The sequence below is a fragment of the Aedes albopictus genome, chromosome 2 (assembly GCF_035046485.1).
Source record: "Aedes albopictus strain Foshan chromosome 2, AalbF5, whole genome shotgun sequence".
NCBI classification, from domain to species: Eukaryota; Metazoa; Arthropoda; class Insecta; order Diptera; family Culicidae; genus Aedes; species Aedes albopictus.
Genome location: NC_085137.1, coordinates 240,715,015 through 240,732,688, shown reverse-complemented (window position 1 = coordinate 240,732,688; position 17,674 = coordinate 240,715,015). Strand labels below are relative to the sequence as shown.

Genomic DNA, 17,674 nt, shown 5'->3' with positions numbered 1-17,674 from the left:
CATTCAGGAATTTCTTTTGAAAAATTTCTATAGGGTTTTCTTCACCAACTTCACAAGAGATTGTTCAGAAATCTGCAGAAGTTTATCCCGGTGGTTCACCAGATGTTCGTTCAGAAGTGCGTCCACGGTTTTCTACAAGAACTCCTTCTGAATATCATCCAGAAATTTATTTAAAAAAGATTGATCCATGGAAATAATGTAAAAATTCTCAATAGCTTCTACAAGAAAGTCCACCAGGAGTCTTCCATGCCGTTTACACAGGTATTCCTTCTGGAGTTTCTTCGAAACTGAAAAAGGTAAACGCAAACACATCATGTATAGAAATCATGATGGAATTACAATGATTTATTTTTAGTTATCCACAATATACGGGTCAGACACAATTCACATAAGTGGAAATCTAACTCAAAAAGTTGGAGCCCTTTTCGATTTCGGAAAATTGAGATCGATATGTGGAATGTGGATGTGTTATTCCTTAGATTTCAATCATTTAATGACGGAATGAGTAAGTAGGTTGCCAGCAGCAACTTTTGCACAGGTCCTAGCTGCTATTCTTCGTAACTGTGGTCTTGGCTAAAACTGGACTACTGCTCGGATCAGATGTTCTTTGTTCACAGCCCTCAACAGTTTGATGCCTTTTATACTAGATATACCAGTATCGTGTGCTAGAAAAAGGGTGCAACTTTTTTATCCGCTCCGAGTATGGAATTCGACAAAGCCTGCTTCTTAGTGTATCATTTCCATAGGGTGTACTAACATATGGACTCAAAAATTTGGAAATTTGAGTAATCAGCTCTGATTTTACCAGTACTGCATTCTATTTATCTTCGAAAGCCTCTTCTACCTGGCTGCCACCATTGCTCTATCTGTTAGAATATTTCCTTTCTGGTCATTCTTGTGCCTCACACGATTGACAGTAGCAAAAAAAAAACTCCACATAGCGTTCCGACCCATGCTTTTCTTGCGCTTTAGCAATCACTGTCTCTTTGGGCTGCCCTTTTGCTTTGCTGCAGGGGATCCATCTCTCTCGTGCTTTAACCACCCTGTACAGCTCTCTGTTGAGCCTCTAGCATTCGACTCCTGGCGGCATACTTCTCGTTTATAACTCGTTTGCACTCCTCATCGAACAAACCATTGCGTTGGCGTCGCTGAGCGGTATCTATCACTGCTTGCGCTGTTGTTGGGTCCCTAATAAATTAAAGACACACTAATCATTATCTCGAACGATTAAACCCTACCGAAAACCAACCTAAAGTTCAACGCCCCACAAGTAAACCAACTGTAGTCCCAGTCCAAACCACTGCCATTCATTGATGGCATGGGAGTTGACCTTGAATGTGTAGCGAAACCGCGGTCTGAATAGCCTACAAGTGCTTTTTCGCCCAAAGCCAATCTAGAAGGAAATGGACTCAAGTCACACACGATCGGGCTTTCAGCCACAGTCTTTTTTATTTGTTGTCCGTCCTCACCTTGTTCTAATAGAAGCTCATCGTTTAATTACTCCCTGCAAAAAATATGCTTCCCAGCTTCAGATTCACCTCTCATCATCAGGACGTGTGTGTGTGTGTAGTTTGGAAAGAAGATGGGACCCACAAGAGAAGATGAAAATCAATTATCTTCAGTGGAGACTCCCTGCGGTCAGAACCACAGAAATGCCCCGAAAAGAACAGAATGGTGCCAGCTCAAATTAGGATCGGGATCAGTTTGTTTTTGTTCAGGTGGTTTTGTTTTTTTTTATTCTGCAAACGACCAACTTGTACCAGAATTTAATCTTGCGGTTCCTGCTCCACCGAAAAGGTCGACCACAATGCGGTGGAACTGGTATCCCACTCACTAGCCAACAGAGACAACTCTATGACACATGTTTGTGTGCTGGAAGTCGCTGAAAGGGGCCATAAACAAAGCGATCTGATACAGTTTGGTCGGACTCGTTCGGTAAAATGTCATTTGGGCGGCTACGTGACTTGAATAGTGGACCAGATCAAGCCTCGGGGCTCGCTGCATTGGAAATGTCATTGACAAAATGTTGCAACTGCAGAATGATAGCGACGATTTTTTTTTTTTATTTTAAACTTTCAAAGTTTCCAATAAGTGTTTGTGAATCTAATCTTATTAAAGCTTTGTTTCTGAGTGTTCACCTCAACCAACTTTGACACTGTGAGTTCGATCCATTTTATGAACAAGTAGCTGGTTTCAACCTGAATGCAACCCACACTGATCCGGTCGGATCAATGAGCAACGACGAGGACTGACGTAAGCCAACCGCCATTGACTAAAGAGTACCAAGACTTCCACCTCGGGGATCGATTTGTATTGGTACCACCTAGGCCAGCCTGCGGCTGATGATCAGATTGTCTGCCACTACCGCTGCTGGTTTGCCTTGATTCGAATTTGCTGGCACTTTTAATGTGCTACACAATATCCAGGTACAATTACTCTCTTTGGTACTCCACCCTAAAGTGCTGCGAGGGTTGCAAATGAAGCGATTCCAAAGTACCTACCACCATGTGATTAATTTTAGCAAATGCGTCGAGCAAAACAGTGTTTAAAACACCTACATGGCTCTAGTATGGAGTGCTCTGTGGAGAGTTGGTCCTCGCGTTTGGGCGGACCGGTATTCGCTTGGTTGGAAATTCATCAGTACATATAATGGGAATTTAATTCAACTTTCGTCCTCTTGGGTTTACAGAATCGTCGTCGAGTCAGTTAGATGTGAGATCGGGTCATAACTTCGTTATATTGCGTATTGAGCTTCTCGAGAATTTTTAGCATTTCGACAAGTTTCTTTTCGACCTCTAGGTTGCGCGCCAGGGTATAATGTGTGTTGGGTGCTTTGCGACGATTAACTCAAATCCACACACCAGCGCTCAATTTGCGCGCCGATTGCCTATGCGCCAAGTTTTTCACTAACCAAAACACTATTAATCAGTAATCACTGAAGTGAAAGCGTTGTTATCGTCAATAATATCTTTGTTGTACATTATTTCCAGACATAAGGAAGTAAAATGTTTTAGACAAAAAATGGTTCCGAACCCTAAGAGAGATAGAGCTCTTGGCGCGAACCATTCTGCCGCCGCCGCCGGTCAGGCTAAGGCCGGGGTGGCCTCTGCTGTACATAGTAGCCGCCTCCATTCCACTCGGTCCATGGCTGTATGTCTCCAGTTCCGCACTCTGCGTAGGGTCCGCAGATCGTCCTCCACTTGGTCGACCCACCTAGCTCGCTGCGCTCCACGTCTTCTTGTACCGGTCGGATGACTCTCGAGAACCATTTTAGTCGGGTTGCTATCCGACATCCTGATGACGTGACCCGCCCACCGTAGCCTCCCGATTTTCGCGGTATGGACGATGGTTGGTTCTCTCAGCAGCTGATGCAGCTCGTGGTTCATTCGCCTTCTCCAAGTCCCGTCTTCCATCTGCACTCCGCCGTAGATGGTGCGCAACACCTTCCGTTCGAAAACTCCAAGGGCGCGTTGGTCCTCTGCACGTAGGGTCCATGTTTCGTGCCCATAGAGGACCACCGGTCTAATCAGCGTTTTGTAGATGGTTAACTTCGTGTTACGGCGAACTTTATTCGATCGTAGAGTTCTGCGGAGTCCAAAGTAGGCACGATTTCCTGCCACAATGCGCCTCTGGATTTCTCTGCTGGTGTCGTTGTCGTCGGTCACCAGTGAGCCCAAGTACACGAATTCTTCAACCGCCTCGATTTCATCACCGTCGATATGAATTCGGGGTGGCGGGCGCGGTAATTCCTCCCTGGAGCCCTTTGCCATCATGTACTTTGTCTTCGACACATTAATGACTAATCCGATTCGCCTGGCTTCACTCTTTAGTCGGATGTACGTTTCCGCCATCGTCTCAAATTTACGAGCAATAATATCAATATCATCGGCGAAACGGGATGCTAACAAAAGGCTGAATTTCAAAAGGCTGAATGCACAAAAGGCTGAACACGAAAGGCTGAAAGTAACATAAGGCAGAATTTCAAAAGGCTGAATGCACAAAAGGCTGAAATTGCAAAAATGCAGGAAATGAGTTATAGTACTTCTTCTTCTTTTTTTCTGGCGTAACGTCCCAACTGAGACAAAGCCTGCTTTCAGCTTATATACGCATTTCAACAGTTATTAATTGAGAGCCTTCTCTGCCAATGACCACTTTGCATTGGTACATATATCGTGTGACAGACAGGAAGATACTTTATGCCCACGATTGTCAAGGAATTTTCCATTACAAAAAGTTTCTGGCCCGAGGGAGAATCGAACCCATCACCCTCAGCATGACTACTCGTTCGCTAACCAGATCGGCTACATATATGAGTCCTCGTCATAGAATGTGCTTAGTGAAGAGTGCATACCAACTAACACAAAAAATGACTGATGGTATTTCAATAGAAGATTATTCCTTCTTTGAGCATGAGCTATTCTTTCGAGTCATGCTGTTATGGAGATTGGTTGCCATTACAGCTGCGAACAATGTGATCAGAGATTTTTCCTTCTTTTAAATATATGCTATTCTTTGGAGAAACACTGTCATAGTTATGTAGGCGATCAATAATGCATACTTTAGCGCGGAAAAACAGTCTTAACGCTTTCCGATTTCGAACATAGTAACGGAAGCATGTTCGTCCAATGAACCATCAACCAATGAGAGGTAGTGTGCGTCAAATGTAAAACTCAAGCAAAACCAATGCAAGTGTCAGGGCTGAGGGGTCGGCCAACTAGCAAATTTTTATAAAGATCATTATATCAGTGTACGATATGAATAATTAGAGTGTTATGTATGTTTGTCTGTGATGTTAGTGTTGCCTTTAGGCTCGTATGACTGCCTTTAGGCTCGCCGTTTGAAAACTAGTCGAATCATTATATCAGCCTTATGTTATTTCAGCCTTTTGACATTTTCAGCCTTTTGTGATTCAGCCTTTCGTAATTCAGCCTTTTGTTATTTCAGCCTTTCGTGTTTCAGCCTTTTGTACGTAACCCGGCGAAACCAAGCAGCTGAACGGACTTCGTGAAAATCGTCCCACTCGTGTTTATCCCCGCTCTTCTTATTACACCCTCCAAAGCAATGTTGAACAGCAAGCACGAAAGACCATCACCTTGCCGCAACCCTCTGCGAGATTCGAAGGGACTCGAGAGTGTCCCTGATACTCGAACTACGCACATCACTCGATCCATCGTCGCCTTGATCAACCGTATCAGTTTATCCGGGAATCCGTATTCGTGCATAATCTGCCATAGCTGTTCTCGATCGATTGTATCATACGCCGATTTGAAATCGATGAACAAGTGATGTGTGGGTACGTTGTATTCGCGGCATTTCTGCAACACCTGGCGGATGGCGAACATCTGGTCCGTTGTAGCGCGTTCACCCATGAATCCAGCCTGATATTGCCCCACGAACTCTCTTGCAATCGGTGATAGACGGCGGCATAAAATTTGGGAGAGTACCTTGTAGGCAGCGCTCAGTAGTGTGATCGCGCGATAGTTCCCGCAATCCAACTTGTCGCCCTTTTTGTAGATGGGACACACGATACCTTCCATCCATTCCTCCGGTAATACTTCCTCCTCCCAAATCTTGGTAATGACCCAGTGTAGTGCTCTCACCAGTGCTTCTCCACCGTATTTTAGAAGCTCGCTTGGTAGTTGATCTGCTCCAGCGGCTTTGTTGTTTTTCAACCGGCCAACCTCCTCCTCAATCTCTTGAAGGTCAGGGGCCGGAAGTCTTTCGTCCTGTGCACATACTCCTAGATCTGTTACCACGCCACCTTCGGTACTTGCAACGTCGCCATTGAGGTGCTCATCGTAATGCTGCCGCCACCTCTCGACCACCTCACGCTCGCTCGTGAGAATATTCCCGTGATTATCTCGGCACATGTCGGCTTGTGGCACAAAGCCTCTGCGCGAGCGGTTCAGCTTCTCGTAGAACTTTCGTGTGTCCTTAGCGCGGTACAGCTCTTCCATCGCTTCGCGATCTCGTTCTTCCTGCTGGCGCTTCTTCATCCGGAAGACTGAGTTCTGCCTGTTCCGCGCCTGTTTGTAACGTGCCTCATTCGCTCTCGTACGGTGTTGCAGCATTCTCGCCCATGCTGCATTCTTCTCGTTTTTCAACTGTTCACATTCGCCGTCGTACCAGTCGTTTCTGTGATTCGGAGTCGCGAAGCCTAGTGCTGTAGCCGAGGTACTACCTATGGCGGATCGGATGTCCCTCCAGCCATCTTCAAGTGTAGCTGCGCCAAGCTGCTCTTCCGTAGGTAGGGCCACTGCTAACTGCTGCGCGTAGTCTTGAGCCACTTCTCCGTTACGAAGTTGCTCGATGTTGAGCCGCGGCGTTCGACTTCGACGCGTGGTGATAACTGTCGAAAGTTTTGAGCGCATGCATACAGCGACTAAGTAGTGATCCGAATCTATATTCGCACTGCGGTATGTGCGGACGTTGGTTATATCCGAGAAGAATTTACCGTCGATTAGAACGTGGTCGATTTGATTTTCTGTTTGTTGATCGGGTGATCTCCAGGTGGCTTTATGGATATCTTTGCGGGGGAAGAAGGTGCTTCGGACTACCATACCACGGGAGGCTGCAAAGTTTACGCATCGCTGGCCGTTATCATTCGATACGGCGTGCAGGCTGTTTCGCCCGATTACCGGTCTGTACAATTCCTCCCTTCCTACCTGCGCGTTCATGTCGCCGACAACGATTTTCACGTCACGCGGCGAGCAACCATCGTATGTTTGCTCTAACTGCGCGTAGAACGCTTCTTTCTCGTCATCGGGTCTCCCTTCGTGTGGGCAGTGGACGTTGATGATGCTGTAGTTGAAGAAACGGCCCTTAACTCTCAACATGCACATCCTTGCGTTGATCGGCTGCCACCCGATAGCACGTTGTCGCATCTTGCCCAACACTATAAATCCTGTTCCCAGTTCATTGGTGGTGCCACAGCTTTGGTAGAAGGTAGCCGCTCGATGCCCGCTTTTCCACACTTTCTGTCCAGTCCAACAAAGTTCCTGCAACGCCACGATGTCGAAGTTGCGGGGATGTAGTTCGTCGTAGATTATCCTGTCACATCCTGCGAAACCTAGTGACTTGCAATTCCATGTTCCAAGTTTCCAATCGTAGTCCTTATTTCGTCGCGTGGGTCTTTGCCGATTGTATCGAGTCGTATTTTCTCCTATGTTATTCGCAATGGGGATTTTTACGGGTGGCTTATTGGGCCTACGCCAACACTCCTGTCTCGCCGGAGGGCCATCGTGCCAGTTCTGTTTAACGTCCCAACCAACACTGGGACGACCACGCTGATGGGGCTACCACCTTGGATCTAGTTGGGCGTGGTGCAGCGTTTCTTACTCAGCCGCTGGATGCCAGAACAGACGCTGTTTGAGCCGCACCTCCTTGGTGAACAGACACTCGGATCGTACCTCCTCAATCTAGCTGAAGTCAGAAGGACAACAGTGCCCAGGCTGCACTACCAGCTAAGCACACAACTCTTAGCTGGCGGTCTTTGTCATCGCTTGACCCGTGGAAGCATGAGGTAGGAACTTGTGAGGACCAGAGCTATATTGGACGCTCTCCTTATCGACTCACCGTTTTGCAGCCCACAGCGAACCATTCTGACACTTGTTTATTTACATTTTGTATGGCGCACAACCCGGCGCATGGGCTGTCGACGCACAACTTGTTGCCCAGTATGCGGATTGCAGAAAAGATTCGCAATATTTATGTGCCATGGCGGTACCGGCCGGAAACTATGAGCAACCTTAGGGAAGATCGGGTAACCCACCCCGGTGGGAACTTTGGTCGTAGGCTGACAGGGAAGAGGGGGTTTGCTTCGGCAAACCCGAGCGTCTGTTCTCCAGGAAGAGCGGCTCACAACAGCGTCTGATCCCCATGTTAGGGGCGGCTGATCTACGTCCGAGTGGTCCTCCGGAAAGTAGGGGGTTGGTGTCAGGCCCTACGAGCCAGCCGTAAAAAACCATTGTAACGGAAAATCAGCAACAGAATAATACGAACCGAGACCAACGGCAACGACCCTAGCGAACAAAAAGGACTTGCGATTGGAAACTCGGTACGTGGAACTGCCGATCTCTCAACTTCATTGGGAGTACCCGCATACTCGCCGATCTACTGAAGGACCGCGGGTTCGGCATCGTAGCGCTGCAGGAGGTGTGTTGGACAGGATTCATGGTGCGAACGTTTAGAGGTAATCATACCATCTACCAGAGCTGCGGCAACACACGCGAGCTGGGAACAGCTTTCACATTGATGGGTGATATGCAGAGGCGCGTGATCGGTTGGTGGCCGATCGACGAAAGAATGTGCAGGTTGAGGATCAAGGGCCGATTCTTCAACTTCAGCATAATAAACGTGCACAGCCCACACTCCGGAAGTACTGATGATGACAAAGACGCATTTTACGCGCAGCTCGAACGCGAGTACGATCGCTGCCCAAGCCACGACGTCAGGATCATCATAGGAGATTTAAAAGCTCAGGTAGGCCAGGAGGAGGAATTCAGACTGACGATTGGTAAGTTCAGCGCCCACCAGCAAACGAACGAAAACGACCTACGACTCATTGATTTCGCCGCCTCCAAAAATATGGCCATACGTAGCACCTTTTTCCAACACAGCCTCCCTTATCGATACACCTGAAGATCACCACAGCAGACGGAATCTCAAATCGACCACGTTCTGATTGACGGACGGCACTTCTCCGACATTATCGACGTCAGGACCTATCGTGGCGCCAACATCGACTCCGACCACTATCTGGTGATGGTCAAACTGCGCCCAAAACTCTCCGTCATCAACAATGTACGGTACCGGCGATCGCTACGGTACAACCTAGAGCGACTGAAACAACCGGATGTCGCCTCAGCATACGCGCAGAATCTCAAGGCCGCGTTGCCAGACGAGGGCGAGCTCGATAAGGCCCCTCTAGAGGACTGCTGGAGTACAGTGAAAGCAGTCATCAACGACAAAGTCGAGAGCACCATTGGGTACGTGGAACGGAATCGACGAAACGAATGGTTCGACGAAGAGTGCAGAACGGTTCTGGAGGAGAAGGACGCAGCGAGGGCGGTAATGCTGCAGCAAGGGACTCTACAGAACGTGGAACGTTATAAACAGAAGCGGAAACAGCAGACCCGCCTCTTTCGGGAGAAAAAGCGCCGCCTGGAAGAAGCGGAGTGTGAAGAAATGGAACTGCTGTGCCGTTCCAAAGAAACACGAAAGTTCTATCAGAAGCTCAACGCATCCCGCAACGGCTTCGTGCCGCGAGCCGAAATGTGCAGGGGTAAAGACGGAGGCCTCTTGACGGACGGACGTGAGGTGATCGAAAGGTGGAAGCAGCATTTCGATCAGCACCTGAACGGCGTGGAAACGTAGGCACGGGAGCCCACGGCAACGGAGGAAACGACGACGCCAGTGCAGCGGAGAACGGAAATGAACCATCTCCCACGCTGAGGGAAGTTAAGGATGCCATTCACTAGCTCAAAACCAACAAAGCAGCTGGTAAGGATGGTATCGCAGCTGAACTCATCAAGATGGGCCCCGAAAAGTTGGCCACCTGCCTGCATCGGCTGATAGTCAGGATCTGGGAAACCGAACAGCTACCGGAGGAGTGCAAGGAAGGGGTAATCTGCCCCATACTCAAGAAAGGCGACCATTTTGAATGTGGGCGATCACTATTTTGAATGCTGCCTACAAAGTGTTGTCCCAGATCATCTTCCGTCGTCTGTCACCTAAAACGAATGAGTTCGTGGGAAGTTATCAAGCCGGCTTCATCGACGGCCGGTCGACAACGGACCAGATCTTTACCGTACGGCAAATCCTCCAGAAATGCCGTGAATACCAGGTCCCAACGCATCAACGATTTTCACAAAATCCGGTCAATTTGTATGCTTTGCGGACGACATAGACATTATTGCCAGAACATTTGGAACGGTAGCAGAGCTGTACACCCGCCTGAAACGTGAAGCAGCAAAGGTCGGATTGGTGGTGAATGCCTCAAAAACAAAGTACATACTGGTAGGCGGAACCGAACACGACCGGATCTGTCTGGGTAGTAATGTTACGATAGACGGGGATACTTTAGAGGTGGTGGAGGAATTCGTCTACCCCGGATCCTTACTGACGGCTGACAACAACGTGAGCCGTGAAATCCGGAGGCGCATCATCAGCGGAAGTCGGGCCTACTACGGGCTCCACTAGAAGCTGCGGTCTAAAAAGATTCACCCACGCACCAAATGCAGCATGTACAAAACGCTAATAAGACCGGTGGTCCTCTACGGGCACGAGACATGGACCATGCTCGAGGAGGGCCTGCAAGCACTCGGAGTTTTCGAGCGACGCGTGCTAAGGACGATCTTCGGCGGTGTGCAGGAGAACGGTGTGTGGCGGAGAAGGATGAACCACGAGCCTGTTGCACTTTACGGCGATCCCAGCATCCAGAAGGTGGCCAAATCCAAAAGGATACGGTGGGCAGGGTATGTTGCAGTTGCAAGAATGCCGGACAACAACCCTGCCAAGCTGGTGTTTGCAACTGATCCGGTTGGCACAAGAAGGCGTGGAGCGCAGAGAGCACGATGGGCGGACCAGGTGGAGCGTGACCTGGCGAACATAGGGCGCGACCGAGGATGGAGAGCGGCAGCGTACTATTGTTGATTATGTCTTGTCTTAAATGTGATGTTGAACAAATAAATGTACAAATGTATGTATGTTTTCCCCCACGAACTTTCTTGCAATTAGTGATAGACGTTGGCATAAAATTTAAGATAGTATCATGTAGACAGCGCTCAGTAGTGTGATCGCGTGGTAGCTCCCGCAATCCAACTTGCCGCCCATTTTGTAGATGGGACACACGATACCTTCCATCCATTCCTCCGGCAATACTTCCTCCTCCCAAATCTTGGTAATGACCCAGTGTAGTGCTAAATTTATGCTTCATGTCATGAGAATTTACAGTAAATCATCTTCGAAAATGTTTTAGTATAGTTATTATATTCATTCAAATGACACCAACGCATGAGAAAATAAATCTAGAGAACTCTTCCTAGTGAGAAAAATCGGAAGATACCTAATCGAAACCCCACGCAATCGCGAAAAACCAATTACAACTGTAATCTTCACTTCCAGGAAATTGCCAAACCATAAGCTGTTAAAGACTATGCTCGCCCCACAACACCCATCGATTCCGCACACATTCGACGTGGGGGTGGAAATCCAATTTCCGCGGGTGCAAGGCGTAAATTTGGTTATTTCTGTTTCCATTCCTACACACTGAACTGCTATCCGATCGTGATGGTGCTCGCTATTCTACAATGATGATCATAGAAAAAAAATAGTTGCGCTCGCTGACTTGCAAGATCAAGGTTGTGCCGGACTGCCGGAGGGCATTTACTGTTTCGTTGCGGATTTACACCTGTGCTCCCCATTCGATCGCTTCACTACAACCAATCCAGTCAGTGTGGTGTACTTCCGACAGCCCTCCTCTCTCCACCAACATTCAGATTCCGACGATTACCGAATTGATTAAGATAATATGTGCGTAATAGATGGAAACAGATAGCAGAACAGATCGATCGTCTGTTCTGTTGCAGCAGAGAGAACAAAAAACAGGAACCATCCAGACGAGAGCTAATTAAGACTGTATGGGGCTATAAAGACCAACTGTTCACATTATTCAAAGGAAACCACGAACAGCAAAGCCGGCGGTGCGGTCAGAAAAAGGGGCAATTAGACGCTCGTTTTTTTTTTGCGGTTTGATACAACGAAAAAACATTCAGAAGCGATTTCTTCTGGGAGAAATTCGACTGTGTGAAATCGATGGAATTGAGTGCTGAAAACAGAAACAGAATGAATTATGTAGAACAGTGGCTCTCAATCTTATTGTCTACTACCACAACCCAGTTCATATTTGCCTGTTTTCTCTCAAAGCTTATTTGAATTTGGTAGTTACTGGCAGGGGTTCAAAAGCATTTTTCCTCGACCATCAATTCGTCGGTTCACGTTATTGTTTTGGCACAGCTGCTCAGTTTTCTTTCCGGCAAAGGCCAGCCAACCTAGTTTCTGGAATCCAGTAGTGTATGAAAACGAATCAAGCGAATTTTTTTGCCACTGTTCATGTGTCCAGCCGAGTAGGAAACCAGTTTCCAGTTCCGAGAGGGAAACACAGACAGCAAGCAAAAGATTAAAGAGCATACGAATTAGCTGAAAAATGGTAACTTTTGAGTAGGTTTTTAATAGTTTCTTTGCTCCTCGTTAAACGACCGAATGGCTGGTGGTCATCCGTGTTGGGTCAGGAATTTATACACCGACATTTTGGCGTAGCCCCATCGCATTGCTCCGTTCGGGATATGGCACTTGCGGGCAGATGAGCAAGTTTTGCTAGAGAGGGTCGTAAAAAATGTAAGGCTTGTAGAATAGGCTCACGCTGAGGTTCGCATGGTAATGACACGATGGGTAATTTGAATTCGTGCTATGAAAAGGAATACCTACTGTGAGGGAAATAACCATTTTTATTGCAGCATGTTCTAGTGGTAACAAACCTACGGTGACGACCTTGCCCTTGTTGGTGTGATGAACCTTAGAGAATATACCACGTTCAGCTGGACGGGGTTTGAGATTTGTAATATTTGGGAAACCTGGGTTGTACCACCTGCGCAGTTAGTATGCCTTGGATTTTCGTCGAATTATGGTTAAATTGTTTAGTATATTAGCCATTTTGTCTTATGACCATTTGGCCGCGCCGTTTTGGATACTCACTTATCCGGCTTACATTATCATAAGTTAAAAAAATCAAATATATTTCTTTTTATTTGCTATTGCAAGCATATAGACATTGACTTATACACTATCATGAAAAAATAGTCATATATACCCCAAATGTACCCAGAGAGAAACTTTGAAGTTTTCGCATTTTTTTTTCTTACCGCAACCTGTTAATACGTCTGCGACAAAACTGGAAAGAAAAGGATATAATTTAAGAAGGAAACATTCCTGCAAAATATACCAATAAATATTTCATTAACACAAATTTTAAGAAAATCATATTTTCTTGATTATTGGTTGAACGCCAGGTCAAATTCATGATTCCTGGTAAAATTCGTTTATTGAAAAACTGGAAGTGTGGTTTAAATTTTCCGGAAAAAAAATGTTGTAATAACGGAAACATCTGAAAAAAAAATCTTCTTGAAATATCTGGTAGAATTCCATAAGATTATGATAAAATTATTTGTGTAACACTAGTTTACAGTGTTTTTGAACTCGGTAAGCTGAGAAAAATTTTAAGTACCCATTGCAGCTAGCAGTAGCCCTACCAACGCACTATGGGGTGGCTACATACAAACAGGTGGCCAAAAATATTTTCGCGTCAATTCTATAATGTTTTGCTCCTATTCGTAGGGTTTGTGCCTGAAAAAAATGAAAAACATGTTGTACAGGTTGTTTTAACACGACAGTTTCAAACAGCATGAAATCATAAGGGCATTGTACACTTTTAGACGTTTAAGGATTTCTGTTTCTATTTACAAAATGTATTCCAATTCGTAAAAAACATGCTTCCCTAAGAGATTCAAGACAAAAGTTAGACTGCACTATGATTGATCTACCGAGAAAAGCGGCCATGGCGACCAAATGTTTCCTCAGAGCTATTTCATGGCCAATAGAATGATTTTATACAGCAATATCTCAATCACCGCCGACATCTTGATTGGAATTGCAGAATAGCAGCTAGTAGCAGCCAAATTTAATTTCAGTGGCTCCCAGGGATCTTGTACAAAGACATAGAAGTAGTCTCGAAGCGAAATTTTGCGAAACTTTTTTGTATGAGAAAATTTTGACTTTTTTTAAAGTAGCACCATTTAATAATTTTACAATCAATATTTCTAGGTCTGATACGTCATTCGAAAGGTTCATAAGTACACTTTTAGATACAACCTTGGATACAACTTTAAAAAATTAATATTTATCATTTAAGCCGAAGATATGCGAAGATGAACAATTCTTTTAGTTTACTAAAAACTGCCAATGGTCTCATTCTGCTGCCAATATCTCGATAATCATATGGAATAGCAAACTAATATTCTAGAGATCACTGGTCCTAGTGGTCTACTTCCAGCTACCGAACCTAAATCTCAAATTAAATTAAGTCAATTTTCGATTTTTGGCCACCTGAATCCCCTTAGTGCAACGGAAGAGCAGCTTGGCGCAGCTACACTTGAAGATGGCGGGAGGGACATTCGATCAACCATATGTAGTACCTCGACTACAGCACTAGGCTTCGCGACTCCGAATCACAGAAACGACTGGTAAGATGTCGAATGCTGCAACACCGTACGAGAGCGAATAAGGCACGTTATAGACAATCGCGGAACAGGCAGAACTCAGTCTTCCGGATGAAGAAGCGCTAGCAGGAAGAACGAGATCGCGAAGCGATGGAAGAGCGCTATGGACACACGAAAGTTCTACGAGAAGCTGAACCGCTCGCGCAAAGGCTTTGTGCCACAAGCCAACATGTGCCGAGATGATCACGGGAATATTCTCACGAGCGTGAAGTGATCGAAAGGTGGCAGCAGCATTACGATGAACAGCTCAATGGCGAAGTTGCAAGCACCGAAGATGGCATAGTTACAGATCTAGAAGTACATGCGCAGCACGAAAGATTTCCTGCCCCTAATCTCCAAGAGGTTGAGGAGTAGGTTAGCCAGTTAAAAAACAATAAAGCTGCTGGAGCAGATCAACTATCAAGCGAGTTACTAAATACGGTGGAGAAGCACTGATGAGAGCACTACAAAAGGTCATTACCAAGATTTGGTAGAAGAAAGTATTACCGGAGGAATGGATGGAATGTATCGTATGCCAAATCTACAAAAAGGGCAACAAGTTGGATTACGAGAACTATCACGCGATCACACTACTGAGCTTTGCCAACGAGATACTCTCTCAAATTTTATGCCGCCGTCACCCATTACAAGAGAGTTTGTGGGGCAATATCAGGCTGGATTCATGGGTGAACGCGCTACAATGGACGAGTTGTTCACCATCCGCCAGGTATTGCAGAAATGTCGCGAATACAACGTGCCCACACATCACTTGTTCATCGATTTCAAATCGGCGTATGATACAATCGATCGAGAACAGGTATGGCAGATTATGCACGAATACGGATTCCCGGTTAAACTGATACGATTATTCAAGCGACGATGGATCGAGTGATGAGCGTAGTTCGAGTATCAGGGACGCACTCTCGAGGCCCTCAGAATCTCGCAGAGGTGATGATGTTTCGTGCTTGCTGTTTAACATTGCTTTAGAGGGTGTAATAAGGAGAGCGGGGATAAACACGAGTTGGACGATTTTCACGTAGTTCGTTCAGCTGTTTGGCTATTGATGATATTGATATTATTGCTCACAAATTTGAAACGATGGCGGAAACTTACATCCGACTAAAGAGTCAAGCCAGGCGAATCGGATTAGTCATTAATGTGTCGAAGACAAAGTAGGTATATGATGACACAGGGCTCCCGGGAGGAATAACCGCGCTCGCCACCCGAATTGCTATCGACAGTGATGAAATCGAGGCGGTTGAAGAATTCGTGTACTTGGGCACACTGGTGACCGCCGACGACGACACCAACAGAGAAATTCAGAGACGCATTGTGGCAGGAAATCGAGCTTACTTTGGACTCCGCAGACCTCTACGATCGAACAAAGTTTGCTGTGACACGAAGTTAACTATCTACGAAACGCTGATTGGTAGTCCTCTATGGGCACGAAGCATGAACCCTACGTGCAGAGGACCAACGCGCCCTTGGAACTTTCGAACGAAAGGTGTTGTGAACTGCATCTTTCATACCGAGAAAACCGGAAGGTTACGGTAGGCGGGTCACGTCCTGATCGCCTACGTGACGTATCCCTTATCGAATTGCATTGTCAGTCAGTATTCTCCATTTTGGAAATCGCTAAACCTAGAGATGAATTCACCGTGAGAGTGACTTCAATCTTTCAGAGATCACGTGGAAGAGTTCATGCAATGGATTTCTCTTTCCTGATGTGGATCGTTCAGTCATTCACTCCTCCGCATCTTGCCTTCTGGACAACTGCAACTTTTTCTCAAATCAACCACGTTAAAAATCAGAACAACCGTAGCTTAGACCTCGGTTTCGTCAGTGTGCAGGACACCGCACCACTCATATTCGAAGCACCTGCTCCTCTAGTGAAATTAACACTCCATCATCCCCCTTTTGTTGCTAAGGCCAGTAGTACACAGGGTCAAATATTTGACAAGGAAAGAACTCAAGAAACAACATCAGTTTGACACTAATTAAAATTCGATCGAGTCAAACAAGATGTTTGAGCATTGGTTTCTTTTTGGACAAATATTTGACCTTGTGTACTAACAGCTTAACAATCGACGTTAAGTTGCCTCTGGATGATTACGATGATTTCAATGACGAATTGTTCAACGTTAATCACAAGGAAGGATTCTGATTGATATGTTCTGCTTTTAACACGCTCCTTTTTCAGTCAAAATCAGATCTTTCAACAAAAAGTCCAGAAATGATATCGATATTGACCATGCATCGGAAACCTAGCCCTTACTGCATCATAGGTACCACAGAACACCAAATAAAAGATAAGGATTATTAATTCATTTTCCGTGTCCAAAAACGTGATATAGGGGGATTAGGGGCATAATGGACACCCGGGGCGAAATGGACACCCCTGTTTTTGCCGAAACCGTTGACTTTTATGTAAAACTTTTAATCCATAAGTGTAAAGGAACAAGTTATTGTTCTATTTTTCAAAAGTACCATTAATATTTCTTCAAAATAACCAAAATATCATTGAAATTGAATTATGTTTTTCATATGGTGAATTTCTTATAATTTCGAAGCAGCAGCAAATAAGGTATTACGAGTTTCTGAATGTGTCCACCTTAAAAACAAGTGAATTGTTAGCTTATCTACATGTATACGGAGATTAAGCAATGGGTTAAGTATTATATTTTTGATCAGAACTTACCCAAAATAGCTATTTCAATGTTGTAGTCGATTCGGGGCGAAATGAACACTGGCAATATGAATGGATGTACGCGCGTTGCATACTGTTAGGCGTTTTAAAGAGTTTGGAAAAAATCAATCCGATTATTTTAGCCTAAAATTTATTTGAATTAGGGGGATTAGGGGCATAATGGACACCCTAAGCAAATGAGTATGTTAGGCCTGTATAACAGACAAAAACTTAACATATTATCAGTTGGCTTACAACTTTAACTTATTTCGTACGTATTTCAATCATTTACAGTACGCAGAATGTCATTATTGTGAAGAAATAATGAATTGTAAACCGTGTGTTTTTTGGGGCTGGCAGGAAAGGTACGGGGCGAAATGGACACCCATCGGGGCATAATGAACACCCCAGCATATTTTATGCTGTATCTTTTATAATATCGACCAGTTAAGTAATTTGCCTACGGAGATCAATACCACAGATATAATACTCCATCTTAGACGAGTTTACATAACATCAAAGTTAATTAAATAAATTTTAGGCTAAAATAATCGGATTGATTTTTTCTAAACTCTCTAAAACGCCTAACAGTATGCAACGCGCGTACATCCATTCATAATTGCCAGTGTTCATTTCGCCCCGAATCGACTACACTGAAGTTTTTTTTTACGCGGTT

General features: G+C 45.4%; 1 protein-coding gene across 1 annotated transcript in view; it reads right to left on the bottom strand.

Moving 5' to 3' along the window:
* Positions 1-1,034: 1,034 nt before the first annotated feature.
* LOC134286413 (uncharacterized) overlaps positions 1,035-17,674 on the bottom strand; it is a 74,163-nt gene continuing 57,523 nt past the window's right edge. Inside the window, exon 3 of the mRNA XM_062848024.1 lies at positions 1,035-1,174. Coding sequence (XP_062704008.1) covers positions 1,035-1,174 — 140 coding nt within the window. The remainder of the gene's footprint in view (positions 1,175-17,674) is intronic.